Source organism: Canis aureus, chromosome 25 (assembly GCF_053574225.1).
Source record: "Canis aureus isolate CA01 chromosome 25, VMU_Caureus_v.1.0, whole genome shotgun sequence".
NCBI classification, from domain to species: Eukaryota; Metazoa; Chordata; class Mammalia; order Carnivora; family Canidae; genus Canis; species Canis aureus.
In genome coordinates, this window is record NC_135635.1 from 5,692,888 (window position 1) to 5,719,613 (window position 26,726).

At 50.4% G+C, this 26,726-nt stretch overlaps 2 protein-coding genes across 3 annotated transcripts; both read left to right on the plus strand.

Annotated features, from left to right (window-relative positions):
* Positions 1 to 1,120: 1,120 nt before the first annotated feature.
* Positions 1,121 to 8,065, plus strand: RND1 (Rho family GTPase 1). The gene is made up of 5 exons (XM_077870241.1): positions 1,121 to 1,359; positions 2,147 to 2,234; positions 4,908 to 5,017; positions 5,890 to 6,024; positions 6,938 to 8,065. The coding sequence occupies exons 1-5, from the start codon at positions 1,240 to 1,242 to the stop codon at positions 7,181 to 7,183; spliced, it is 699 nt and encodes a 232-aa protein (XP_077726367.1). The 5' UTR covers positions 1,121 to 1,239; the 3' UTR covers positions 7,184 to 8,065.
* A 3,744-nt stretch (positions 8,066 to 11,809) lies between these two features.
* On the plus strand, positions 11,810 to 26,161 carry DDX23 (DEAD-box helicase 23). Of its 2 annotated transcripts, XM_077870237.1 has the most exons (18): positions 11,880 to 11,961; positions 12,426 to 12,503; positions 16,413 to 16,621; positions 17,201 to 17,311; positions 18,242 to 18,335; positions 18,641 to 18,706; positions 19,216 to 19,354; positions 19,624 to 19,757; positions 19,888 to 20,000; positions 20,253 to 20,396; positions 20,494 to 20,719; positions 21,017 to 21,162; positions 21,990 to 22,167; positions 22,847 to 23,089; positions 23,509 to 23,660; positions 23,876 to 23,984; positions 24,717 to 24,891; positions 25,241 to 26,161. In XM_077870237.1, the coding sequence occupies exons 3-18, from the start codon at positions 16,413 to 16,415 to the stop codon at positions 25,462 to 25,464; spliced, it is 2,463 nt and encodes an 820-aa protein (XP_077726363.1). In that variant the 5' UTR covers positions 11,880 to 11,961; positions 12,426 to 12,503; the 3' UTR covers positions 25,465 to 26,161. The 2 variants fall into 2 exon arrangements, with proteins under 2 accessions (XP_077726362.1, XP_077726363.1); XM_077870236.1 differs by lacking the exon at positions 12,426 to 12,503 and having other exon boundaries at positions 11,810 to 11,961.
* Positions 26,162 to 26,726: the final 565 nt, after the last annotated feature.

Genomic DNA, 26,726 nt, shown 5'->3' on the forward strand with positions numbered 1-26,726 from the left:
AAATCAGCTTTACTCCAATCCCTGATCCCCAGGAAGCCTGATTTAGACTGTCTTCGTTCCTGAACAATCAGTGGGCTATTCAAGCTGTGTATATCCCATGGCTCTGTCTACTGGAGAGGCTCCTTAACATGCAAGGGCTCTGAGGGACAGGGCTGGGAGGCAGTTACGTAGCTCCTCTCAACCTTGGGTTGCCCTCCAGCCTGCTAGTCCCAAAAGTCCCAGGCCCAGTCTTCCAGTCTGGACTTTAACCAGGTGACACACAGAGTGTGTTGGTATTAGTAGGTATCGGCCTGGAGCTGGACCTGTGCCTGATTCACCCAGGAAGCTGAACCCAGGCAGCAGAACAAACACCCTTAAGCAGCTCCTGCCAGGCATGGGGTGAGAAGTTATCTGGCCAAACAGACAGGGACTTTGTTTGCTCTGTTCTCCTTTTTCTCTCAACCCCAGTTGCCAACTCACTCGTTCCTTTCTCTCTGCCCATCTCTGGGTCAGGAACTCTGTGGGTTTTTTCCAGATGATGCAAGAAGACTCTATCTATCTATCTATCTATCTATCTATCTATCTATCTATCTATCTATCTATCATCAATCTATCTATCTAGGTGAAGGTGATTCCAGACTTGGGTGTTAAAAGAGGCACATCAGGGACTGATAAGGGGGTACCTCAGGAGTCTCTGGGAGAGGAAGCCAGAGTGGTTTGGATGAAGATTAGATGGAACAAAGGGGTCAGAGATCTAGGGGGCCACCCTGCCATCCCACCCCGGGTGCCACCTGTCTATGGTTGAGGCAGGGCCTGCTTTTCTCTTGGGACAACGCCAGCTTGACCTCATTTTCTGCCTTCGTGGCCAGTTTGCTTTTGACACTAATTGATGGACACTCGAGACCATTAATTTTGCTTCACGTCCCCTCCCCCCTTCCTCATACAAATGCAAACAGCGTGGGAATCCCCTTGCAGAGGAAGCAACGGTGCGGCTTTAAGAGAAAGGGAAGGGAGGACGAGGGCACTGACTCAGATTCTCCTCCCATTGGCTGCTGGAGGGGATCCCACCTCGGGGATTGGCCGCAGCAGAGCCCGCCTCCTCTTGTGATTGGCTCAGCCGGGGCTATATAAGGCGGCCGTGCCGGCCCCGTTTTCATTTGGAGGGAGGCGAGGCGGCCGGCTGGCTCTCCGCGCCGAGACGCGCCTGGCGCAGCCCTCTCGTCCCTGAACCCGAGTGCGAGTCGTGCGGAGGCGACAGCCATGAAGGAGAGACGGGCCCCGCAGCCAGTCGTGGCCAGATGTAAGCTCGTCCTGGTGGGGGATGTGCAGTGCGGGAAGACGGCGATGTTGCAGGTGTTAGCGAAGGACTGCTACCCCGAGGTGAGCCGCCCGCCCTCCGGCCCCCGGCCCCCGGCCCCCGCCGGCCGGCCGCCTGCGTCCTCCCCGGGGCCAGACCCCCACCCGCCCAGGGGCGCGACCCCGACCCCCGGCCCGCCGCCCCCCAGCCGCCCCGCCCCCCGCCGCCCGCTGCGGGACCGCCCTGCCTCCGCCTCCCCTGAGACCTGTTCCACTTGTGCCGCCCCGCCGGCTCCTCGGCTCCTCGGCTCCTCGTCACCTCTTCACCCGTAGGCCCCGATCACATGCCCCCCCACCCCCCCCCCGAGTCCGCTCCCGGGAGAGGGACCTGGAGGCACTTGAGAGTCTGGGGTGTCTTCTTGACGTAATACCTGCCGGTCTCCTCATCGCATCCTCAGAGGTTCTGCAGGCGGGCTTCTGCCCTGCGGGGCCGGGCGGCGGGAGGACGTGCGGAGCTAGAATTGGCTTGTGGCTCTAAAACTGGGGGGAGTCTGGGGACGACAGAAATCTGTGTGTTTGCCTCCCTGACCACCCACCTAGGGATCTGGGGGCTGGGGGGCTTGCCCCCCGCACCCTGGCTGGAAGTCGCTCAGATTTCTTTTTGCCTTGGAGCAAAGTGTCTATGCCTCTCCTCTCCCCTCCTTCCCATGTGGCCCCTCCTGCCCCCAGGTATCACCCCCCTTCCCTGCCCCTTAGCTCCTTGCACTTCGGGGCCTCACTAGGGTGGGTGGCTCCTGGTGCAGCCGGCACTAACCAGAGGGTTAGGGGAGTAGGTTTGCTCAGAGAGTGACTAGCCCCTCTCTCTTCACAGACGTATGTGCCCACCGTGTTTGAGAATTACACTGCCTGCTTGGAGACAGAGGAACAAAGGGTGGAGCTCAGTCTCTGGGACACCTCAGGTAAGGCTCCTGGCCCCAGATGCCCCCTTCCCGCCCCCACTGATCTGCTCCAGCTGCTGTCTTTAAGAGATTGTTTCCCTCTTTGATGGGGAGCAGCGTGTATGGTGCTGGCCAGGTAACCGACAGAAGGGGACCTGAAGATTCCTTGGTTGGCAGGTCCGGGGGTGCAGAGCAGATGAGCCCCAAGAAGCCACTTCTCTGGCTCTGGCCCCTTCTTTCAGAGGGCTGGGGTGGTGAGGTGTATGGACCCATGAATACAACTGGGGGACAGGCTTCTCTGTTTCCACTCCCTGCCTCTGTATCCCCCCCACCCCACCCACCCGCCTTTACTGCCCCAGAGCAAAGCTAAATTAAGAGGCAGGAGTCGGTGCTGCTGGAGGCAGTTGTGGTTAAGGCCCCGAGACAAGCCTGCTTTGGGGAAATACTGCTCCTGCCTCAGTTTTCTCTCCTGCATTCCATCTTGGGTCACTGCTGTCCGCCTGCCGCAGCTCCGTTCCACTTGTCATACCGCTGCGGCTCAGGGATGAAGCGATGCATCATCGATGTTTTGGAGGGTGGGGGAGATGGCTTTAATATGGGGCACAGTCTCATTGTAGATAGTGGCGGGGGAGGTGGTGGTGGTGACAGTCACCCCCACCCCCACCCCACCCCACCATACCGGGCTGAGGTAGGAGATGCATGGTCTTTCTGGAATGTAGAAAGCAATATTTTCCCTCTCAATCCTAAACCCTCAGTGCAAGGCTGTCCTTTGCTTTGATTCTGATCCCTTCCCATGATCTCTTTTACCCCAGTTCTTTTTTAGTAGACTGGGCTCAGAGTCATAATTAAGGACTAGGATCCAGACATAACAGAAAGAAAAGAAAATCCACCCTCCAAAAATGCAATATTCAGGCTGAGTTTAAAGAGGAACTGTGTAAATCACTAGGGGCTTCCTGTTACATATAATAAATATGCCATCCTATTCCTCCAAGAGCTGTTGCTCCCGTGATCTAATTTTTGAGGTCTGAAAAGATTAGGGGTAAGGGGTAAACAGAAAATAAGACTTCCCCTTGCTTTCCCCCCTCCCCCAAACAAAGCAAAACAAAAATTCCTCCACCTGGTGCGCCTTCCTCCGTTGCAGTTCCAGGGCTTGGAGGCAGGGTTCTGGCTATCCTGGACTGTGCTATGCTGGCTGGATCCGACTGGAATGCAGCTTGGCTGCATGATGTATGGGATTTTGTCTGCCCTCACCCTGCCCACCTCTCAGTCTTCCCAGAATCTTACTGCAGCTCATCTCTTTTTACTACCACTGCCCCAAAGTGCCCCCCAGCCACCCCCGCATCAGACTGCAGCCCTAGAATCCCCTTCCAGATAATGGAAAGTCAGCAAAGTGGTGTCTGTTCCCTGCATCACATCCCCACCCCCCCAATTTCAGAAAGGATGCAGGTTACCAGTCATCCTCAAACTCCTTTCAAATTAGGTGCCCACAAAGAAGGAAGGAGTGGTAGGGGTGTGTGGGATGGGGCTTCCCGACACTGGGGCCAGGGTTGAACCTGTTCCCATTATTCACTTGCTGGTCTTAGGGGAGGGGGATCGCCTGAAGCCAGAATGGAGGCCTCTTGCCCTCCCCACCTCTCCCCTCCCGTCTCCTCTCCTCCCTTCTCCTCCCCTCCCCTCCCCTCCCCCTTCCTCAGTACTGCAGTGCTCCCTTCCCTCAGTGCTCAGTGCTGCCTTGCTAAGACCCCACCTCAGAGAGGGGATGGGGGTGGATTGCCTAAGGGGCAGACAGTTATCACAACTCCTCTTTACTCTTTTTTTTTTTTACAACCAACCCCCCACCCCATCTTGGATTCCCCCCAGTTTCCATGGCGATTGCGGTGCAGGGAGAGGGGCTGCTTGCTATTCTGAGCACGGATTGTCTGGGTTCCAAATCTGCTACTGTTCCTTCCCCAGGGTGGAGGGGGGGAGGCTGAACCCCTAGCATTCTCCCATACTGGACCACCTGGGTCTGCATTGCCTGCTGCCCTCCTAGCGGAAGGACCCTTGCCCCAGCCTCCAAATCCCTAGCTATTGGTGCTGCTCTCTTTGAAACTGCCTCCCTGAGATCTTGGGGGATAGGGGCTGCAGCTTTTTGTGGGGAGAAAGAGTAAGGCACTGGATCCATGATGTTCCTCCTCCCCTCCGCCAGCCTCCTAGAGTTCTGACCCCATGGCAAAGAAGCAGGGCAGCCAGTTATGTAACAGGCAGGTTTGTTTCTTCTTGGAGAGACCCTGGAGCAGAAGCAGGGAACAGAGGTTGGGCAGCAGGCAGACTCTAGAAAAGAGACCTGAAACAAGCCCTGGTCTCTCTGCAGGGGTGGGAGCTTCCTCCTCTGGGACTCAGAAAACTGGTAGACCTTAAATTAAGTGCACCGTAGGAGACCCAGACAGGGCCAAATGATATTCTACTCCCCCCCTCCCCCGCCTTTTATTTCCCCTTTCCCTTTTTCAGGACTAAGGAAGATGGTATTTTTGTTCTGCTTTCTGGCAGGTGGTCAGGTCCCAAGCTTCTAGGCTGCAGCATGTTCCCCTGGGAGATGGGTGTGGCCAACTCACCTAAGGACCGAGAGTGGTATTCCCAGGGCTCTGTGGGCTTAGGCCCATAGCGAAGGGCAAATGCCATGACTCACCATCAGCTCTTTCTCCCACATACCAGGATCTCCCTACTATGACAATGTCCGTCCACTCTGCTACAGCGACTCAGATGCAGTATTGCTATGCTTTGATATCAGCCGACCGGAGACCGTGGATAGTGCACTCAAGAAGGTCAGTGTGGATAACTGTGCCATCTCTAGCTCAGCTTGAGAACAAAAAAGGAATCTCGGGGGCCTTGTTGCCTAATCCCCTCATCTGTAACATGAGGAAACTGAGGCCAGGGAAGGAAGAGATTTGCCTGAGACCATACTGTTAGCTACAGCTCTGGGATGAGAACCCAGATCGTGCCCCCCATGCCTCCTGCCCTCTCCCTATCCTGCTCTGCCAGAGGCCCAGCAAGGAAGGGTGGTATTGAGGACTCAGGAAGTGAAGGATCGAGAGGGAGAACCTTTCAGTGACAGAGTTTGAAGGTTGGAGATGGGGTCTTGTGAAGGCAGCTTCTCTGGAACTTGATCCCAGGCCCATCAGGACTGGGCAAGCCAGGCAGACCCTTGCAGAAATGCTGAGAGGAAATGCCTGGTTTGGGTGGCAAAGTCTGCCCGTACTGAAGAGTCTCAGAATACCTTGTGGAAGTAGTTTCCTAGAAGACTTTGGGATTATCTCCTTTTCTTGGGAAGAGACTGGTTGGCTTCCTCCCTATTCCTCCTGGCTTCCTGGAAGCTTTTTCACTGGGTGGAGGGGGCAGATCCACGTCCCACATGCTTGGCAGAGAGAGGGGAGGAGATTTTGCTCCTGGGCTTCCTTTGGTCAACTGGGCTGTTGAATAAGGGGACAGGCTCTCAGGTCAGTACTCCTGTGGCCCCAAAGGCCTCATGGGCAGGAAGATGATGTAATTCATGCGTCGGTGACGCCATGTGACTCAGGGAGGGCTGGGCTGGTGATAAGCTGGATGGCGTGTATGATGTTGCCAGCTGGGCTTCTCCAGGTACCTGTTAGCCACTGACTCTTCTTCCTTCTTCCTTCCCTTTTACATGGCTCTTCAGTGGAGGACAGAAATCCTAGATTATTGTCCTAGCACACGTGTTTTGCTTATTGGCTGTAAGACAGACCTGCGGACAGACCTGAGCACGCTAATGGAGCTGTCCCACCAGAAACAGGCACCTATCTCCTATGAGCAGGTGTGTGTGTGTGTGTGTGTGTGTGTGTGTGTGTAGACACACATATGTGTATTAAGGGTAGGGTGGGGAATGGTATAGACAAAGGACTGGACATGTGGCCCTTGCTCAAACTCTCACTATGGCAAGGGAGAATTGGTATTCTGGGGGGCTATCTCTAGTCAGCAAACCAGGCATCTCGATAGGGGCGGGAGGCAACTGTTTACCCAGTTTATACTGTAGGTTGGCAGGTGAGCCATTCCTGTGTGCACCAGGATTTCTCAGATTGTTTTTTGTTGACCACTGGCATTAGAATCACTAGAGGTACTTGTTAGAATTCCTGACTCCATACCTAGAGAGTCACTTGGGAGAAAAATACAGAAATTGTGTTTTTAATGAAATTCTGGGATAATCTCTTTTGCACATGGGAACGTATGGATTTCTTTTTTTTTTTTTTAAGATTTTATTTATTTATTCATGAGAGATACAGAGAGAGAGAGGCAGGGACACAGGCAGAGAGAGAAGCAGGCTCCATGCAGGGAGCCCGATGTGGGACTCGATCCCGGAACTCCAGGATCATGCTCTGAGCCGAAGGCAGATGCTCAACCACTGAGCCCCCCAGGCATTCCCGTATGGGTCATTTCTTTTAAGCCAGTGGTTCATGTTAGAAGCATCCGAGTAGCTCTTAAAAATATGAATGCCTCCCCACAGAAAGGCTGATTTACTTGGTCTGGCATCAGTATTGTTTTAAAAGTGCTACAGGTGATACTAAGGTGCATGTGGGCTTCACCTTCAGCAAATTGTCAGCAGAGGGGGTGGTGGGAGACTGGGCCACGGGTCCCATCTGGAGTAGCCCTGGGGAGTGCCACTGGGCATAGAAGGCAGTGTCTCAGAGCCACCAGGGACAACCACATTGATGACTTCACTCCCTCTGCAGGGCTGTGCCATAGCCAAGCAGCTGGGTGCAGAAATCTACCTGGAAGGCTCGGCTTTCACCTCAGAAAAGAGTATCCACAGCATCTTCCGGACGGCATCGATGGTGTGTCTGAACAAGCCCAGCCCAGTGCCCCCAAAGAGTCCTGTCCGAAGCCTCTCCAAGAGATTGCTTCACCTCCCCAGTCGCTCCGAACTCATCTCTTCTACCTTCAAGAAGGAAAAGGCCAAAAGCTGTTCCATTATGTGAAGTGGGGGTTAGAGAAGGGAGGCAACCTCCCACTTCCTCCCTTGGGTTGCAGAGGCACAGGGAGAGGGAGGATGGGACAATTTAGGACACTGGACATGTGTTTTTCAGATGGCCATGGTGAGGGCTTGGAAGGAGACAGGAATGGGACGAGGAAAGAGCCAGGCCCGGCTTGAGGACCTGACACTGAGAAAGAACCATCACACCCCAAGCCAGGCACTAGGTTGTGGTGAGGGCGGCTGCCCCAGTGTCTCCCCCCCCGCCCCCGCTCCAGAGGAAGGAAAGGTGTGGGGGTGTGGGGGGCATGCTGGCCTCATGGGCTTGGGGGCCTACGGGAGCCTCACCTTCAGCATCATGCCTCTTCCACACAGCGCTTCCATGTGGGCCAGGGGATGGGAGGGGTCCCCGAGCCCTTCCCTTCCCTTCTGAGGAAGCCGCAGAGCAGTGGAGTGGGGAAGCCAAGAGGCAGCTCCCTTGGGAGCAGAGCCCAGGTGCTTCATAACTGAAATCAGAAGGGCAGGAGCTGGTCAGAGCCCATGAGAAGGAAACCTCATCTTCGCATAGCCCATGCCTCATGGAGAGGTGACATCATACATCCATATGCTTCTCACCTAAGTCCCCAGGGTCCGAGGGAGAAGCCTCCAGACCCCCTTCTCTTGCAGTGTGGGGGTGGTGGTGCTGCAGGGGGCAGGGCTGGGTGGGGGTCACCAGACTTTTTCTGCCCTTAGGGCAGTATAGCTGGCATTTGTTTTATAGACTCTTGTCTTTGGAATTGGGGGGAGGGGGGAGCGTTTCAATCTGTTATATGTTCTGTGTTTAAAGAAGAAAAACCTATTTATTAATGAAAAATATAACACATATAAAGGAGTTGGCTCTGTTTTCTTAGTTTCTTTCTCGATTTCCTTTGTCTGGTCTTTGATAATGAGGAAGAAGCTATCCTGGGGCCCTTTCTGTGTGGGAGAAGTCAGAGATGCAGAGTGGCTGCCTCCACTGTTCCCTCACGTCTCTAACAAGGGTCTCCCTTTCCCCCGACCTACTACATCCCCCAAATCCTACCCAAGTCCAATAAGCCAATGAAGAGCTCGTTAGCCCCAGGGCAGGGTTCTTCAACCTTGGAACTAATGACATTTTACACTAGATGATGCTTTGTTGCTGGGGCTATCTTGTGCATTGGAGGATGTTTAGGAACATTCTTGACCTCCACCTGCTAGATGACAGTAGCCTCCCACCTCCCTCCCTATTCTCACAACCAAAATGTCTCCAGATATTGCTAAATGTCCTCAGGGGCAAAATCACTCTTAGTTGAGAACCATTGCCTAGATAGTCTAGAGGAGTGAGAGAGACAAGGTTTGGCGAAATCATCGGTAGAGGATCCAAGCCACTGAGATTCTAAACCCTGCAGAAGGTGGGATAGACTGAAGCCAAGGTTGGGGGGAGGTTCCTGGGGTCCTGGTTTCCTCTGACTTCAAGGAGAGGTAAGGTCTTTCACTTTCTTGATGCCCCTCCCCCCCTGCCAGTTCCATTGCCTGTTGATGGCAGCTCAGGGGCCTTAACATCACTTCCTTTCAGTGACTTACAGCTCATTTTTCCCAGTTTCATAGTGTGCTGGAAATAAAGTTACTTTGTATGTATTGAGCACTTACTGTGTGCTCAGCCCCTTGCTGAGAGCTTTCCCTACATTCTCATATTTAACCTTATAATAGCTAACATTTGTTATATGTTTACTATGTATGGGTCAGGGGGCACTTATGAGTTCTTTCTATATTACTTAATCCTGTGATAACCCTATGAGATACTCTACCTCCTTTTACAGACAAGGAAACTGAGGTTCAGAGAAGTTAGTTAATGTGCCCAAGGCCACACAGTTAGAAAGTGATAGAACCTGGAGACAAATCCACCAACCAGACTCCAGAATATGCACTTCTTTTTTTTTTTTGTATTGCTCTCCTATTCTGTGAGGCAAGAAATGTCATTATCCCTATTTTATAAATGAAGAAATAGAGAAGTCAGAGATGCTATATAACTTGCCCAAGATCATACTGCTAGTAAGTAATGGAGTCATAGTTCAACTGGGTCTGGTCTCAATGTTGCTAGCCATGTTGTAAAAGCTGAATAGGAGACTCTACCTACAGTCCTTACTAGAATGTAGTTCCTCTGTCTCCATCTCCAAAGATGCATGTTTGTGAAAGAACTCGCAGGGTAGGACAAAGCGTATGAGTGTCCTTTAAGCACAACGTCTTACGTGTGTCATGAGAAAGCTGTGCACAGAGTAAGGGTGTCTACCACTGTGAACTTGAACAAACTTCATCACCTTCCTGGGTCTCAATGGACTTATCTGTAAAGAAGAGTTGTAGCCTGGAAATAGGGGGAAAGCATGGATGCCCAATTTAAATGAACCTAGAGTTGAATTCTGGTTTCATCCTTTTAACTATATTGCCACTGAAGGCATAATCAATAAAACGGTGATAATACCCACCTCATTTGAGTGTTCTAAGAAATAAGTAAGTAGGGGATCCCTGGGTGGCTCAGCGGTTTGGTGCCTGCCTTCGGCCCAGGGCATGGTCCTGGAGTCCTGGGATGGAGTCCCACATTGGGTTCCTTGCATGGAGCCTGCTTCTCCCTCTGCCTGTCTTTCTCTCTCTCTCTCTCTCTCTCTCTCTCTCTCTCTCATGAATAAGTAAATAACAAGTAAATAAAATCTTAAAAAAAAAGAGAAAGAAGTAAGTAGGGATGCCTGGGTGGCTCAGCGACTGAGCACCTGCCTTCAGTCCAGGATGTGATCCTGGAGTTCTGGGATCAAGTCCCACGTCAGGCTCCTTGCATGGAACCTGCTTCTCTCTCTGCCTATGTCTCTGCCTCTTTCTCTTTGTGTCTCTCATGAATGCATAAATATTATCTTTTAAAAAAGAAGCAAGCAAGTCATAGAAGTTAAGTGTTCAGCACAGAGTTGGGCACTTGGATTCTCAGTAAATACCACTGCGGCTGCTCTTCCTGTGTACACCTTTGGTCTGATCGTTGAAGTTCCATTCTGTGAGTGCAGAGCCCTCTAGTGTTCACTGCGTGAGTTACATCTCGTAGATCTCAGATCTCCTTCCCCTTCAGATCTTTCTAATAAAATAAAACATTTAGTTAAATCATAACAGTATAGGAGATAGAAATTCTAATTGGAGCTATCTAGGGTAAATGTGGGCAAGTCGAAGGCTGTAGTGTTCTAAGAGCAGAAGCCCATCTCTCCTGGGGTTACTTTGGGCTATTGTGTGTGATGTTCAGGATTAAATTTTGGGTCTATCCTCAGGCTCTGTTTGAAGAGAACTGAACATACATTCAGAGAGAGAAGCCAGCCCTACAGCCACGTGGTATTGAAACCCAAAAGCTGCCAATGGGAAGATGACAAGGGAGAGGGCGTTTAGACACTTCCTGGTATCTACCTAAACCTTGCAAAGTTTAGGGTCTGTTTGTTTGTTAAGATTTTCTTTATGAGGGCAGCCCTGGTGGCTCATTGGTTTAGCGCCGCCTTCAGCCCAGGGCCTGATCCTGGAGACCCAGGATGAGTCCCACATCGGGCTCCCTGCATGGAGTCTGCTTCTGTCTCTGCCTGTGTCTCTGCCTCTCTCTCAATCTCTGTCTCTCATGAATAAATAAGTAAAATCTTAAAAAAAAAAAAGATTTTATTTATGAGACACACACACACACACACACACATAGAGGCAGAGACACAGGCAGAGGGAGAAGCAGGCTCCATGCAGGGAGCCCCATGTGGGACTCCATCCTGGGCCTCCAGGATCACACCCTGGGCTGCAAAGTGGCGCTAAACCGCTGAGCCATTGGGGCTGCCCCAGGTCTGGGGTTTTTTGGGGTCTGGGGTGGGGCTGGTGAATGATGAACCATAAGATCAAAGAGAAACCAAGTAAACATACAATTTGGGGTAGAGAAGGCTCGGTGGATGACAAGGAGGTTGGGGGGGGGGGGCTAGGAGGAGGAAAGAAGCAAAATTAGGAAGGTAGCCCAATACCTGGCCAAAATCCCAAGGGCAAGAAAATAAGGAAGCCAGGATCCTATTTGGAATGTCGAGAAAACAGGTGCCACAGCCCAGGTGATACCACCTTGCAGGAAGAACTCTGTAACCCGCTTATGGGCTCATTTTGAGTTGGCACAGTAACTGGGGGTTGTTCCTGCGGGACCAACGTTGCTAAAACGTCCTCCTGAATCTGGGATAGTCCCACACAATGCATTGTCCCACCCTCATTGTGAAATACTAGGCTACTCCTGTAACCGAGCCTTTAGTTTGCCTACCTGTAAAATGGACTTAATGTATCTCGGATTTTTTTTTTTTTTTTTTTTTTTGCAAAAGTCCTTTTCCACAAACGGCACAGTATGTGTTGTTATTGCAGTTGTTAGTTACAATTAAGCGCTCTCGATATCTAAGGAAGCCCCTGAATTCCTTCGGCGGAAGCCCCAGGCCATGGCAGCCTAGGAGCACCGCGCGGCGAGAGCACCTTGGGCTTGGAAGCACACCCACAGAAAACGGAGTCCCGCAGGCTCAGATGTTTGGCGGACCACATTGCCCAGCAGACCCCTCGTCCCGGGGCCGGCGCTCGCGCGGTGCATTATGGCATTCGTAGTCCTCAGGCCTTCGATGTCGGCCCGCCGTCTCGCACCAGGAACTCGCCTTCCCAGCTTGCCGCGCGCGGCCGGGGATGCAGCTCGGCGACCAGGAAACGGGAAAGATGGCGGCTGCTCGGCGACGTTGAGGCCGCGTTGGGCGGTTCAGACTCAGAGTGGTGAGTCCCGAGCGTTGGAGGCGGTCCCCGCGAGCTTGCAGAGAGGGCGAGAGTGGGGGCACGGCGGTGGCCCCTGCCTCCGGGACGAGGCGGGGAAGAACGCTTCAGGGTAGAGGGGGGAGCCCGGAGAGCTCTGGCGGGCTGGAGCGAAGGGGCGCGGGCCCCGGGGCGGAGTATTGGCTCCTGGGGACACAGGCCAGGTCCCTGGACGATGTTACGGGCCAGACCTCTGCCCATGAGCGCGGCCCCTATGATACCCTCTATCCGAGCTTATCCTTCATGTTTCGAGTAGCCCTTGCTCCAGCCAGACCGGAACTTTGGCTTTTCTCCCAGAATCAGTCATGCTTTCCCGCCTCTGCGCTTCCGTATTATTTCTTTTGCTGGGAATGACTTTTCCGCGCCCTCAATTACACATCTTCCAATTCTACCTGCACTGAAATGCTCAAGAGCCACTTCCTCCACAGATCTTTCCAAATCCCCTTTTGTAAATGAAAGGAAACCTCTTTGAATTCCTATAACACTTCATCTGAGCCTTCGTCTTGGTAAGTACCTGGTACCCTCTGTTGTTCTGTAACCTTCCTTTGGACGGGATCTTCCTGATTTATTTCCTTTTGTAACTCAACACGACATCCAGCACAGTGCCTTGCATATAGTAGATGCTTGTTAACTACCTAATTGGGTAAGAGAAAGAATCTGCCCCCTTTATCCTACAAGACCTGAGGAACCCAGAGACCGGGACGTTTGCAAGGAAGGCTGCTGGGAAGGGATGACCCCGGCGGGCCTGCTTATCAGGCCCTTGTGAGAAGTGTAACCTATAATAAAAGTTGCCTATATTTACTGTTTCTTTTATTCTCACTTCTCATTCTCTTCTAAACTCACTGCACTCAGGCTTCTACTTTCTCCAGGCCATCAAAACAGCTCTCGTCAAGGTCACCAACAATCTTAATTTTTCCAAATGCAGGGATCACTCCTCTATCTCCTAGTCTTTTTCTGCTTGGAAAAGTTGATCACTACCCCCCCCCCCCCCCCCCCCCCGCCCCGGCCAGCCAACACACTTTTGGCTTCTGTGATGTCACACTTACTTTTTTCCTGCTTTCTTAACAGCTTTTGCTTCTTCTTCTTTTTTTTTTTTAAGATTTTTTATTTATTTATTCATGAGATTTGGCGGGGGGGGGGGGGGGGGGGCTGTAGAGACACAGGCAGAGGGAGAAGCAGGCTGCATGCAGGGAGCCCGACTTAGGACTCGATCCCAGGTCTCCAGGATCAGACCTGGGCTGAAGGCGGCGCTAAACCACTGAGCCACCCAGGCTGCTCTGGCTTTTGCTTCTTTACAGTCTTTTTTTTCTGGTTCCTCCTTTGCCTGACCTCTAAATGTTACAGTGTTCCAGAGCTTAATCCTGGTTCTCTCCTGTTTCCTTCCTTTAACTGGACTGTCTACTCTGGTAATGTTATTTAGTGTTCCATGGCTTTGAGAAGTTATCTATATATCAGTGACTCAAATTTTTGTCTCCAGGTTCTCCTGAGTTCTAGAATTGCATTTTCAAAATGAAACTTTTGATTTCCTCCTAAATCTGTTCCTTCTCCAGTTATTTCTGGTCGTTAATGACTCCGTGAACCGTTAGTTTGGTCAAGCTGTAAATTTGGGACGTATTTCTGTGTCTCCTCTTTCCCTTTCTCCTTTCATCAGTAAGTCCTATTAGCTCTGTTTCCAAGTATTTCCTGAAGCTTTCTACTTCTTCCCGTCTCCGTTGCCACTTTCCTAGAACAAGCTACTGTCACCTCTTGCCTAGACTACTAAATGGCATTCTCAGTGATTTTGTTTCTACTCTTGCCTCACTATTCTGTACTTTCTTGCCAGTCACCAAATTCTTTAAAAGTGTAAAATTAGATCACATCACTTCCTGTTGAACACCCCTTAAGGTTCCCATTGCTGTTAGATTGAAATTCGAGTTCCTTCCCCCTGGCCTAAAACACATTTCCATGATCTGACTCTGGACTATCTCCCTAAACTCATGTTGAATCATCTTCCCCTTGGTTCACTGTCACTCAACCACACAATTTTTAAGGCAAACATGCTGAGCTAGTTCTTGCCCCAGTGTCTTAATACTTGCTGTCTCTTCTACCCAACAAGATCTTTTCCCTAATCTTCATAGTCTCTTTTCCAGCATTCAAATCTCAGTTTACACGGCATCTAAAAAATTCTTTCCTGAGCCCTCGCTCATTCCTACTTTGCCCCATCATATCCACTCTGTTTTGTTCTGTTTATTAACTGTCATTACTATTTGAAATTCTCTTATTCTGCTTGTTATCTGCTTCATTGGAACTTAAGCGTTATGAGATTAGAGATTGTTTACTGCCATTATCTCCAGTAGGTAAAACAGTTTCTGGTGCCTACCAGGTGCTCAGTGAATATTTGTTGGAAGAGTGAGTGATGTCCAGGATGCTTTATAGAGAAGAGACCTTTCTTCTGGATTGTTTTCTTAGGGTTCTAAGTAGAAGAGATATAAGTATAATTGCATGATGTACTGCTGTAGAACACTCAGTCGTTTCTCAGACAGTTGTGAAACAAAATGGGTTGTCTTCACCTTTTGAAAGTACTACTTGTTCATTTTTCTCTTCTTTATACGTTATCCTTTCTTAAAGGTATATGGCAGGAAATTAAATGAGGAAAGGAGATTGTAAGCAAAAGCCTAGGGAGCTGATATTCCAACTGAACCGCTAGAAGATAAAATAAGTTCTGGGTCTTAGGGATGGTGGTGATGGTGATGAAGTAGAGGTAGATTCAGACTTGGTGTCATTTTGGCTCCTGGCTGAAGCAGATTTTGTAGTCTGAAGGACAAGTGACAGTGGGACATGATGTTCAGTGTCCCCCAGGCAGGAGGGGAAAGGAACAAATTCCTGCTGAAATCTTTCATGGGACGGGGTAATGGTCAAGGCTGTGAGAATCTGCGTAGACTGTCAGGATGTTTGTGACCTTTAGTTTTTGGTAACTTTTTTTCTTTCTATTCTGAAATAAAGATTCAAAAAATAAAAAAAAAAAAGAAAAGGAAGAAAGATTCACAGTAAGTTGCAAAAAAAAAAAAATAATAATGCATACCCTTCACAAAGTTTTCCCGTTGCGAAATGAGAAGTACATTTCTCATTAATCTGGGTGAAAGTAAGTTTGTATCTCCATTTAAATTTAGGTATTCTTTGAGGTGCTGATGATAACCCCAAATCTCAAAGCTAAACTCTTTTTCTTTCCTCTTTTGAGCTTTCTTTACGAGCTCAAGAGAACTTACCTCCCTTAGTCGTGTATGTGTTGACTGATCCCAGTGGACTGGCAGACCGACTAGACTCCTAAAGCAAAGACTAGACTCTAGGAGCAAAATGGGATGCTTCTAGAGGTAGCTGGTATACTGTTCACTCACTAGCATTTCTTTTAATGCTCTTGCCGTTTAATTATAAAAATAAGATATATTCATTGTATATTTATATTTAATTTTTATTTATTTTAAAGATTTTGGTTATTTACTTGACAGCGCGAGAGATCACAAGCAGGAGGAGCAGCAGGAGTAGCGGCAGAGGGAGAAGCAGGCTCCCCTCTGAGCAGGGAGCCCAGTGTGGGGCTCAAACCCAGGACCTGGGACAATGACCTGAGCCAAAGGCAGACACTTAATCAACTGAGCCCCAGTATACCTTTAAAAATGAATATATAGGGGGATGCCTGGGTGGTGCAGTCTGTTAAGCATCTGATTCTTGCTTTCAGTTCAAGTCCTGATATCAGAGTTGTGAGATCGAGCCTTACATCAGGCTCCCTGCTGAGCACAAAGTTGGCTGAAGTTTCTTCCTCTCCTTCTCCCTTTGCCCTTCCCCCCATGCTGGCATATGCATACTCTCGCTCTTTCAAATAAATAAATCTTTAAGAAGAAAACCAGACGTGAATATATACAAAAAGGAATCACAGAGGGACAGTGTAGTATAATGAATGAGTCTCTGAAGCCAGACCACCTAGCACTCTGTCACTTACCACCTGTGTGTCCTCAGGCAAGTTACTTTATATACCTGAGCTTCCATTTCCTCATCTGTTAAGTAGGCATTCTAGTATATCTACCTCATAGGGTTGTTTTGAGATTAATCAGATTATATATAAGCATTATATATATCGATTATACATGGGGCACCTGGGTGGCTCAGTCAGTTAATCTATAGCCTTCGGCTCAGATCGTGATCCCAGGGTCCTGGGATCAAGCCCAATGTGAGCTCCATATGAGCCCACATCAGGCTTCCTGCTCAGCGGGGAGTCTGCTTCTCCCTCTGCTCCTTCTCTCTGCTCATGCTGTCGCTCGCTCTCTCTCTCTTTCTCTCTCTCTCTCAAATAAAATCTTAAAAAAAAAAAAAAAAAAAGATTATACATACACAGTTTAGAATAGTACCTAGTACATAGTAAGTATTCCTCTTATCCATGACAGATGGCAGGAGAGCTGGCTGACAAAAAGGACCGGGATGCATCACCTTCCAAGGAGGAAAGGAAGCGATCTCGGACTCCTGAGAGAGAGCGAGATAGAGACCGGGACCGGAAGTCTTCCCCATCTAAAGACAGGAAGCGGCATCGTTCAAGGGATAGGCGTCGGGGAGGCAGCCGTTCTCGCTCCCGTTCCCGTTCTAAGTCTACGGAAAGGTAAAGTGTAACTTTGTATGTCTTATATGGGAAGGGAGAGTACATTTCAAACGTCTTCATTCTTGGTTCTTCTGATGCCTCCAGTATTAGGATGTTAGTCTTTCATATTTCTCTACCTCTAGTGATCTAGTAGCTCTTAAAAGTTAAGAGGGAGGGGCTCCTGGGTGGCCCAGTGGTTGAGTGTCTGCCTTTGGTTTAGATCATGGGTGCTGCATCGGGCTTCTCGCAGGGAGCCCACTTCTCTCTCTACCTGTGTCTCTGCCTCTCTGGGTGTCTCTCATGAATAAATAAAATCTTTAAAAAAATGGTAAGAGGAAACTTGTAAGATGAAGGTCCAGGTGGTCGAGGAAGATTGTTCCTCTCTTCACATGGGTGATGGCCTATCGTTACCATTAATGCTTAGCAGTACAACCCTGATCTAGAAGACTTTCTTCGAATTCCCTCATAGCTTCTCCTGGACACACCCCAATTTGTAAAATATTACTTTGTGTAGAAAAGAGCATGAGAACCTCTTTAGGGCTGCAGTGAAGCTGGATACTTTTAAAATAACACATGATTTCTTAAACTTGCTGTCTTTAGAGAGCGAAGGCATAAAGAACGAGAACGGGATAAGGAGCGTGATCGGAATAAGAAGGACCGAGACCGGGACAAGGATGGGCATAGACGGGACAAGGACCGTAAACGATCCAGGTACCTGAGGGAATGGGGGTGGGGGTAGGCTTTAGGAGAATGCTCCCATCTCTTCCTCTCTGCCTTGGAGCTGGCTCAGTGTCATAGGAAAGAAAGTTCTTAGTGACTCCTACCGGTAGTGATAACAGCTGGCTTTTTTAGAAGGCATGTATCCTTCGATGCTATAACCAGTTACTGAAGTCACAACTATTTGAGGGTCACCTTGTTCTTAAAGGTTAGAAATTAGTTGAAGAGGCTTACCAGCCTACAAAACATTCTCTTAGCTCCGTTGGATCATTCATTCAGGTTTCTATACAAGATAGCATATATTTGTTAGGATAGCATAATGCCCCAGTACCTTGATCTGTTTCCCTTGGAAACTTTGTATGCAAAGTTTTTATTAGGCTCTGAGTGCGTAAGTTAGAATTCAGGGCAAAGGACACAATTCCCATAACAAATACAGGGGCTTGTTGAAGATCTCTTGTAGATTGGGCTTGTAGCAGTTGTGGGGGAAGGATCACTGGGACTGGTAGGAAGGAAGCATGGGGAGGGAACCTACAGAGCAGTATTGGGGAAGGGTGGATGGTTGGAGGGGACCTTGTAGACTAAATTTATTGTGTATTATAAAATTGAGCAAGATTTTTTTTTCAATGTGTATGTGCTATTTGGAAGAGAGATTTTTGCCCTCAGTAGTGAAGACCCACTTGTGAGAAGAGATTAGTCTTGGAAAAGGAGATTCAGTAGAATGGGGCCAAGCAAGGCCATCATTAGATTTCAGAGCGGACAGAGTGACCATGCCTGCAAAGGGAGCTTCAGGGCATGATGGGTGGCCATGGGCCAGTCTTGTTGAGTCATGGAAAAACTTCATCCTCTTTGGGGCTCAGCCTGACCCTCTTCAAGGAGCGGGGGTAAGACAGTGATATGGACCTCTCCTGTTCCTTTTCTTTAAAGTTTATCTCCTGGGCGAGGAAAAGATTTTAAATCTCGGAAAGACAGAGACTCTAAGAAGGATGAAGATGATGAACATGGTGATAAGAAGCCTAAGGTAATGGGCAGCCCGGGTGGCTCAGCGGTTTAGCGCCGTCTTCGGCCCAGGGTGTGATCCTGGAGACCCGGGATCGAGTCCCACGTCAGGCTCGCTGCGTGGAGCCTGCTTCTCCTTCTGCCTGTGTCTCTGCTTCTCTCTCTCTCTCTCTCTCTCTCTCTCTGTCTCATGAATAAATAAAAAAAAATCTTTTAAAAAAAGAAAATCCTAAGGTAAAGGAGAGGAAAGATTTCTCTCATCTTCCTCTTCAGTTTGTTCTCCATTACTGATCCTTTATGTACTGAAGTCCTGTGTTTCATCTTCAGGCTCAGCCATTATCCCTGGAAGAACTTCTGGCCAAGAAAAAGGCTGAGGAAGAAGCTGAGGCAAAGGTGAGAATGTGGAGGTCTCTGTTAGTTGGCAGAGCTGCTAAAGCATCACAGACTGAGGCACATAAACAGTTCCGGAGGCTAGAAGCTAAGATCATGGTATCCGTAGGGTTGTTTCTTTGAGGCCTTTCTCATTGGCTTGTAGGTGGATGTCTTCTCTGCCCTCACACGATCTTCCCTCCGTGTGGGCGTGCCCCCAGTGTCTCTGTCCACTTAGGAGGACACCCGTCACATTGGTTTAGTGTCCACCCGAAGAGCCTCATTTTACCTTAAGCACTTCTTAAAGGTTCTGTCTCCAAATATAGTAATATTCTAAGGTCCTAGGGGTTAGGGTTTTGACATACAAATTTTGAAGGGGACAGGCCATAGTGGGGTCCTAGACCTATGTGTGTTTTCCATAACAGGTGTAATGCCTGAGCAGATATTGTTGGGCTCCCTGCCAATTCTGCAACAGTGGTGCGATTATACCCTGCTCCTGTGTCCTTTGTTTACAGTTCCAATCTATTTTGTAGCCCAAGTTCCTCTCCAAAGCAGAACGAGAGGCTGAAGCCCTAAAGCGACGGCAGCAGGAGGTGGAGGAGCGGCAGAGGATGCTCGAAGAAGAGCGGAAGAAAAGGAAACAATTCCAAGACTTGGGCAGGAAAATGTTGGGTTCGTTTTCCTCCCCGTGTAGCCCTTGGATGGGTTAGGAGAGGGTGGAGGGGATTGTCACTCTTGAGAGCCAGAAACCAGTTTGCTCTGGAGTTTGGAAAAGGGAGGGTGTGGGAGTTGATGAGAAAAAGACCTTTGTGTCAGGTCTCCATTTCCCTTGTATTGTAAATCTCCCACTTCTCGTTTGGTGTCTGTTGTCTGGATCCTCTCCATGCCCTCTCTTTTCTTGCACTGAGCTCTTCTGCAGCTTTGCTTTCCTTGATCTGCAGAAGACCCTCAGGAACGGGAGCGTCGGGAACGCAGGGAGAGGATGGAGCGGGAAACCAATGGAAATGAGGATGAGGAAGGGCGGCAGAAGATCCGGGAGGAGAAGGATAAGAGCAAGGAACTGCATGCCATCAAGGTGCGGGCCTTGCTTCGGTATTCACTTCCCGCGCCACGCACACAGAAGTTTGGTCTTGTTATTTGGCCATTCTGCTCTCTGCATGTGAGGTCGGGGTGGGCCTCCAGCTTTGCCTTCTGTCCCTGGGCAGGAGCGTTACCTTGGTGGCATCAAGAAGCGGCGCCGAACGAGGCATCTCAATGACCGCAAGTTTGTCTTCGAGTGGGATGCATCCGAGGACACATCCATCGACTACAATCCCCTGTGAGTGGCTTTGGGGCCTGAGCACTAAGTCTTTTACACTAGGCGGTTCCCGGAGAGAACTAACTGGTGACCACAGAAAGAGAAGTAAGATTCTGGGACGGGGACAATGGTAGGCGCGTAGCTGACCAGCTCTCCAGGCGAGGGAAGACTGGCTGGAAAGGTGTTGGTATCGGCACCTGTCCGTAGTCCGCCCTTCCCTCCTGCTGCCCCAACAGCTTCTCTCTTTTTTTTCTTCCTTTGTCTCAATCTCAGATACAAAGAACGACACCAGGTGCAGTTGTTGGGGCGAGGCTTCATTGCAGGCATTGACCTGAAGCAGCAGAAACGAGAGCAGTCTCGTTTCTATGGAGACCTAATGGAGAAGAGGCGGACACTGGAAGAAAAGGAGCAGGAGGAGTGAGTGGGAAGGCTAGGGGCGGTTGGGCAGAGCCCAGAGCCTACAAAAAGGAGCTGGAGGTTACTGATCCCACTTGCTCCTCACGTCCTGCTCCAGGGCCAGACTCCGCAAGCTCCGTAAGAAGGAAGCAAAGCAGCGCTGGGATGATCGGCACTGGTCCCAGAAGAAGTTAGATGAGATGACGGACAGGGACTGGCGGATCTTCAGAGAGGACTACAGCATCACCACCAAAGGTGGCAAGATCCCCAATCCCATCCGGTCCTGGAAAGACTCTTCTCTGCCCCCGCACATCTTGGAGGTCATCGATAAGTGTGGCTATAAGGTAAAGAGAGGCAGACTGGCCCAGAAGATCTGACTTGTTCCTATATTCTAGGGGAATCGTACTTACTTTGGGAACAGGAAGCTTTGTTCCTTTGTTCCTCTGTTTCGTGCCTTCTCTGCCGGGGAGCACTAACGTGATGCTGTCACTTTCTGGTGGGAGTATTAGCCTTTGTTGACTGTGTTTCCTTGCTGTGAACTGGTGTCCTCCTCCTGTGCTGGCTCATGTGCCCACTCTGTCAGCAGTAGCTTGGGTAGCAGAACTCCATCTGTACCTATTACTCCCTCTGGGTCACTGCAGGAACCAACACCTATCCAGCGTCAGGCAATCCCCATTGGGCTACAGAATCGCGACATCATTGGTGTAGCTGAGACTGGCAGCGGCAAGACAGCGGCCTTCCTCATCCCACTGCTGGTCTGGATCACCACTCTCCCCAAAATCGACAGGTGAGGTCAGCTGGCACCAGCTGGAGTAGATTTGGCTAGGTGGGAAGGGTCACAATGGCAAATAAGCATTTGGTTTTCTTTCTTTCTTTCTTTCTTTCTTTCTTTCTTTCTTTCTTTCTTTCTTTCTTTTCTTTCTTTTCTTTCTTTTCTTTCTTTTCTTTCTTTTCCTTCCTTCCTTCCTTCCTTCCTTCCTTCCTTCCTTCCTTCCTTCCTTCTTTCCTTCTTTTCTTTTTTCTTTTCTTTCTTTTCTTTTCTTTCTTTTCTTTCTTTCTTTTTTTTAATGAGTTTTATCTACCTCTGTATTTATTTATTTTAAGTAGGCTCTATGTCCAGCATGGAGCCTAGCATAGGGCTTGGACTCACAACTCTGAGATCAAGACCTGAGCTGAAATCAAGAGTTAGATGCTTAACTGAGTGAGCCACCCAGATGCCCCTATTTTTAAGTAATTTCTACACTCAGCATGGGGCTTGAGCTCACAACTCCACAGTCCGGAGTCACATGCTCTTCCAACTGAGCCAGCCTGGTGCCCCCATTTGTTTTGCTTTTTAAGTTATAATCAGAATCCCGGTTCTTTAGTCTGGGTCAGATATTAGGGAATAATTAGATCATGGTATCAAAGAAGTGTGTGATTTGGTTGGCAAGGACCACTCCCTGAAGAACATGGCTGTCCTGGAGTCTGTGACTTTTAAGTGAGATCTTTGCATCCTTTTCCCACCACCTTTCCCATCTCCATAGCTACCCTTAAGAGTTGACTTTGTCTTGCTCCTGTTTGTGGTTGGATGAGAACCAAAGCTCATGGAACTAAGGGATGCCCCATTTACCACAGGATCGAAGAGTCAGACCAGGGCCCTTACGCCATCATTCTGGCCCCCACTCGTGAGTTGGCTCAGCAGATTGAGGAAGAGACCATCAAGTTTGGGAAGCCACTGGGCATCCGCACTGTGGCTGTCATTGGCGGCATCTCCAGAGAAGACCAGGGCTTCAGGCTGCGCATGGGCTGTGAGGTTCGTTCACCTAGCCGGCAGCCAGCCTGCTGTGTGAGGGCTCTGACTTTGGGGGCTGTGTTTCTAGTTTCTGCCACGGATGGGCTGTGTAATGAAGAAAAGGACTGGCTTATATGTATGTGCTGTTACTTAGAACTTATGCACAGATAGGTAACGTGCACATTAATTCTACCAGCGACCGTATGAGAATAGGTAGGTTACCTCCATTGTACAGATGAGGCTGAGGCTCAGGTCACAGCTGGCGAGGAGAAGAGCTGAGATCCATATCCAAAGCCCGCCAGATCATGCCTTCTCGGGGTGAGGGGAAGATAACTTTTTATAAGAATTCTGATGCAGGAATTGAGTCTTTGCAGACTTTTTGGTATAATCCCTTTATGTAACCTTCTCCGTAGTTGCCCTTGGTTCCTCTTCTGTGTAAGAAAGTTCCTTCTGATTTTGCTCTTCTGTCTAACCTTCTGTACTTTACTCAGAAAACCTATTTATCCCTAAAAAAAATCCAAGGTAACAACAAGGGATTTCATGCCAGTTCTTATGAACCTTTGCTGCCAATCCTAACTGGAGGTTGGGGTCCAAGTTCCTTAGCATTGGAGGACTGTTGCCCAAGGGGATGGATAGTTCACAGGAGGGAGGAGAAAGAGATACATGCTAGGGCTGCATGTGTTTCCACTGTGCCCTCCAGATTGTCATCGCTACCCCAGGACGTTTGATTGATGTGCTGGAGAACCGTTACCTTGTACTGAGCCGCTGTACCTATGTGGTTCTGGATGAGGCAGATAGGATGATTGACATGGGCTTTGAGCCAGATGTCCAGAAGATCCTGGAGCACATGCCTGTCAGCAACCAGAAGCCAGACACAGATGAGGCTGAGGACCCTGAGAAGATGTTGGCCAACTTTGAGTCGGGAAAACATAAGTACCGCCAAGTAAGGCTGCTTCGCTAGGCTGGGAAATGGGGGCGAGTTGCCAAAACTGCTCTGAGGCCCTTCTTGCCCTGGATGGGCCCAGAGTACATTTACCAGCATGTCAGTCCTCCGACAGTCCTAGCTGTGTAGCCATGGGCTGTGCCCTGGAAAATCATTCCAAGGCATTATGCTGCTCCTTACCATGGGTGCCAGCAGATGCTCTCAGCCCTTCCTGTCATCATAGGATGTAAAGGACCTTGGTGAACAGGTACTGAGGAAAGAAGGGGGAAGGCAGAGGACACCGTTTCCTACGGTGGGGTTGTCAAAGCCTACTCAATGGCTCGCTGTAGGTTCTTTAGCCCAGGCTACGCTGGCTGTGCTGATGGGGGATATGTGGTGGTGTCCGCCGGGGCCCAGGGCTGAGCTTCCTGTTTTCATAGACCGTCATGTTCACGGCCACCATGCCCCCGGCGGTGGAGCGTCTGGCCCGGAGCTATCTTCGGCGACCGGCTGTGGTGTACATTGGCTCTGCGGGCAAGCCCCACGAACGTGTGGAACAGAAGGTCTTCCTCATGTCAGAGTCAGAAAAGAGGTACGGGGGCAGCTGAACCAAGAAAAATGTGATGGAGAAGGAGCTTTTTTCAGTACGGGGGATGGACGGTAAATGTTCTGTCGTGTTGGAGAACGGCTGTTTTCTTGTTCGGGGTGCCATGGGTTTAAGGTCCTGGAATTGGTGTTGGTAGATCCAGGTGGGCATCCCACTCAGAGGTACGCCTCTAATGTTTCTCCTCTTACTCTTCTCCCCAGGAAAAAGCTGCTGGCAATCTTGGAACAAGGCTTTGATCCACCCATTATCATTTTTGTCAACCAGAAGAAAGGCTGTGATGTTTTGGCTAAATCCCTGGAGAAGATGGGGGTGTGTCTGGCAGGGGAGAACCAAATCTGCTCTCTTTGGTGGGGCATTCTAAAGATAGAGGGGCCCTCGAAGCCTCTTCCTTTCAGTTCTGTCCCACTCTTTGACCTCTTTAATATTCAAGTCAGGGCCAGAGGGAAAAGGGCAGTTTGATGGGGATGAGGGATGGGGTCTGTTGCTGTGATTCCCTGTCCGGACCAGCAGTGCCAGTCAGAGCTGTCTTGGGTCTTCCTCCAACGGGGCTGAGCCAGGGACAGGTTTTGAGCCACACATCCTGAGGCTGTGGAATAGTGGATCAAAATCCTTTGTGTTGATCTGTGTTTGGGAAAGGGGGTGGCATGGTCAGGAGGGAGATGTGGGTGATCGGTGTCCTTTACTCCTGCCGCTGGTGTCTGAAGGCAAGGGTGTGTCCTCTTAAGTGTCTTGGTCCCCGCTTGCCACCCTCAGCCTCATTCTCTTTGATGACTGCCCATCTCTCTGGCTTCACCTCCACCCGCCCCACAAGCTGCTTTACCTTTGAGCTGACTGACTGCCCCTGTCACCCCACACCCCGCCGTCCCCCTTTCCTTCCCCCAGCCTGCCTATCCTCTTGCTTTCCGTTGCCCTCATTCTCTCTCCTTCCTTCCCCTTCTGCCCTACTGCTCTGCAGCCCTCCCTCTGTGTCTTCACTCCCTTAACTTCTGTGTCTTTCTGTGAGCCCTCTGCTCTTTCCTCACCTCCTCCTTCTTCCAACAGTACAACGCTTGCACGCTGCATGGTGGAAAAGGCCAGGAGCAGCGAGAGTTTGCACTGTCCAACCTCAAGGCAGGGGCCAAGGATATTTTGGTGGCTACGGACGTGGCAGGTCGTGGTATTGACATCCAAGATGTGTCTATGGTTGTCAACTATGATATGGCCAAAAACATTGAAGGTCAGTGCAGGGGAAGCAGCTTCCATCCGGGTAAAGGGAGGCTACTTGTTGGGTGCTCATTCCTCACAGCTCCGAGCCTGGGATTGCTTGTTCCAGTGAGACAAGCTCTGCTCTCTAGCTCTCATGGGTTTGTTGTCCCAGTACCTGGGACAGGTCTGTCCTAGAGGCGGGGGGCTGCTCTCAGCCTGGGTGTGGTGGGACAAGTGCCGTCGGTGGTGGGGAGAGCACTGTGGGTGCTGCAGGGTCAGGTGGCACAAGTGATATCAACCCTGGGGTGGCGTGGGGTGGGTGGGTGATGCCTTCAGAAGGGAGGCCTGGTAGCCTCAGTGGCATTCCTCCCCCTCCCCAGATTACATCCACCGCATTGGCCGCACGGGCCGAGCTGGCAAGAGTGGTGTGGCCATCACCTTCCTCACCAAAGAGGATTCTGCTGTGTTCTATGAGCTGAAGCAAGCCATCCTGGAGAGCCCAGTGTCCTCCTGCCCCCCAGAGCTAGCCAACCACCCAGATGCCCAGCACAAGCCAGGCACCATCCTCACCAAGAAGCGCCGGGAAGAAACTATCTTTGCCTGACACAGCACTCTTCCCATCAGTTTAAGGGCATGTGCTGAAGCCCGTTCGTTCTTCAGGACCCTCACATCTCTCTTTCCAGGTCCTCACTCTTTCGGTCTTAGGAAACAATCAGATACCTTGGCCCACACCCTCAGGTCTGAAGGCCTGAGCATGGGGCAGCAGAAAGAGAGGAAACTGCTGGAGGGGCAGGGAGAACGAAGCAGCACAGGTGCTGGCCCAGCTCTGCCCCTCCTGAGGGCCTTGGGATTGCATTGGACCATCAGCTCTTGCCAGTCATGGGAGCCGCCAGGTGGCATTGCCTCACAGATTTGAACAAAAACCTGGCTGCCAGGCTGGTACCTCTTTGGCACGGACCTGACTGCAGAAGTGGCAGCAGTGTCGTTGCCCTCGGTGACCCCGGGGTGGGGGGGCGTCTGGCACCGTGAGCGTTAAGAACCTTGGACTATGTCATTTCGACAGCTCTTTGTCCTTTCGGATTATAAACAAACAAGTTGAGAGCCTTGTTTAGAGCTTGCACGGCCCCTGTGCCAGGGGGTGCTGTGCACTCTAGGCATCCCTCACCCAGGGAATTTTTTTAGTAGATGTGGGGACAGGGTGAGCTGGCTGTGCCCATCTTGAAGTCACTGAGTGAAATTTTGTTTTTTATTCTCTGAGAAGATGAGTTTGTATGTTCTGCGAATAAACACATGAAGACGAAGGCCGTGTTGAATTCTAGCTACACTCCATCTCCCAGGTTCTCTCCGCTGCCACAGGAGATAGGAGGACAGCCCTTGCCTCGGTGGGTTGACTTGGGAGATGAAAGAAAACCAAGTCCAGAAAAGAGCCTAGGGCCTCAGTTGATGGTCTGAATCGATAGGAGGCCACTTGAGGGCAGATGGAAAAGCCACTGGCCACAGGATCAGAATGCACCCTCCCTGCCTGCCCTAGCCTCACCTAACTTGTAGCTCTGCCTGCCGGGGCACCCTCTCTTTGCACACGGGTGGGAATGGAGAGCAGCCATGAAACCGGCACGTGAGGCATCGGTGGAGCCCGCTGGAGTGTGCCGGATGCCCAGACCTCGGTACCTTTGCTTGTGGCTCCCTGATGGCTCAGCCCACTGCTCATGGGAGGGGCAGAGCTGGGGACCGAGAGCTTTAAGGAGTGATGAGCTGGGGCCCGCTGAGCTCGGTTGTGGGGAGAAGGCCGCAGAGCCGGCAAGTACATGGAGTTCAAGTTACAAGGGCTCTTGGGCAGACTCTTGGGCTTTTTTGTCCCGAGGCAGG

What these genes read in the sequence shown, in the direction of transcription:
- RND1 (XM_077870241.1), top strand. Translation starts at nt 1,240, where the DNA reads ATGAAGGAGAGACGGGCCCCGCAGCCAGTCGTGGCCAGATGTAAGCTC. An exon ending in CAGTCTCTGGGACACCTCAG is followed by an intron (nt 2,235 to 4,907) that starts GTAAGGCTCCTG and finishes CCCACATACCAG; the next exon opens with GATCTCCCTACTATGACAAT. An exon ending in CACCTATCTCCTATGAGCAG is followed by an intron (nt 6,025 to 6,937) that starts GTGTGTGTGTGT and finishes CTCCCTCTGCAG; the next exon opens with GGCTGTGCCATAGCCAAGCA.
- DDX23 (XM_077870236.1), top strand. Translation starts at nt 16,413, where the DNA reads ATGGCAGGAGAGCTGGCTGACAAAAAGGACCGGGATGCATCACCTTCC. An exon ending in AAGGACCGTAAACGATCCAG is followed by an intron (nt 17,312 to 18,241) that starts GTACCTGAGGGA and finishes TTTTCTTTAAAG; the next exon opens with TTTATCTCCTGGGCGAGGAA. An exon ending in TCCATCGACTACAATCCCCT is followed by an intron (nt 20,001 to 20,252) that starts GTGAGTGGCTTT and finishes TCTCAATCTCAG; the next exon opens with ATACAAAGAACGACACCAGG.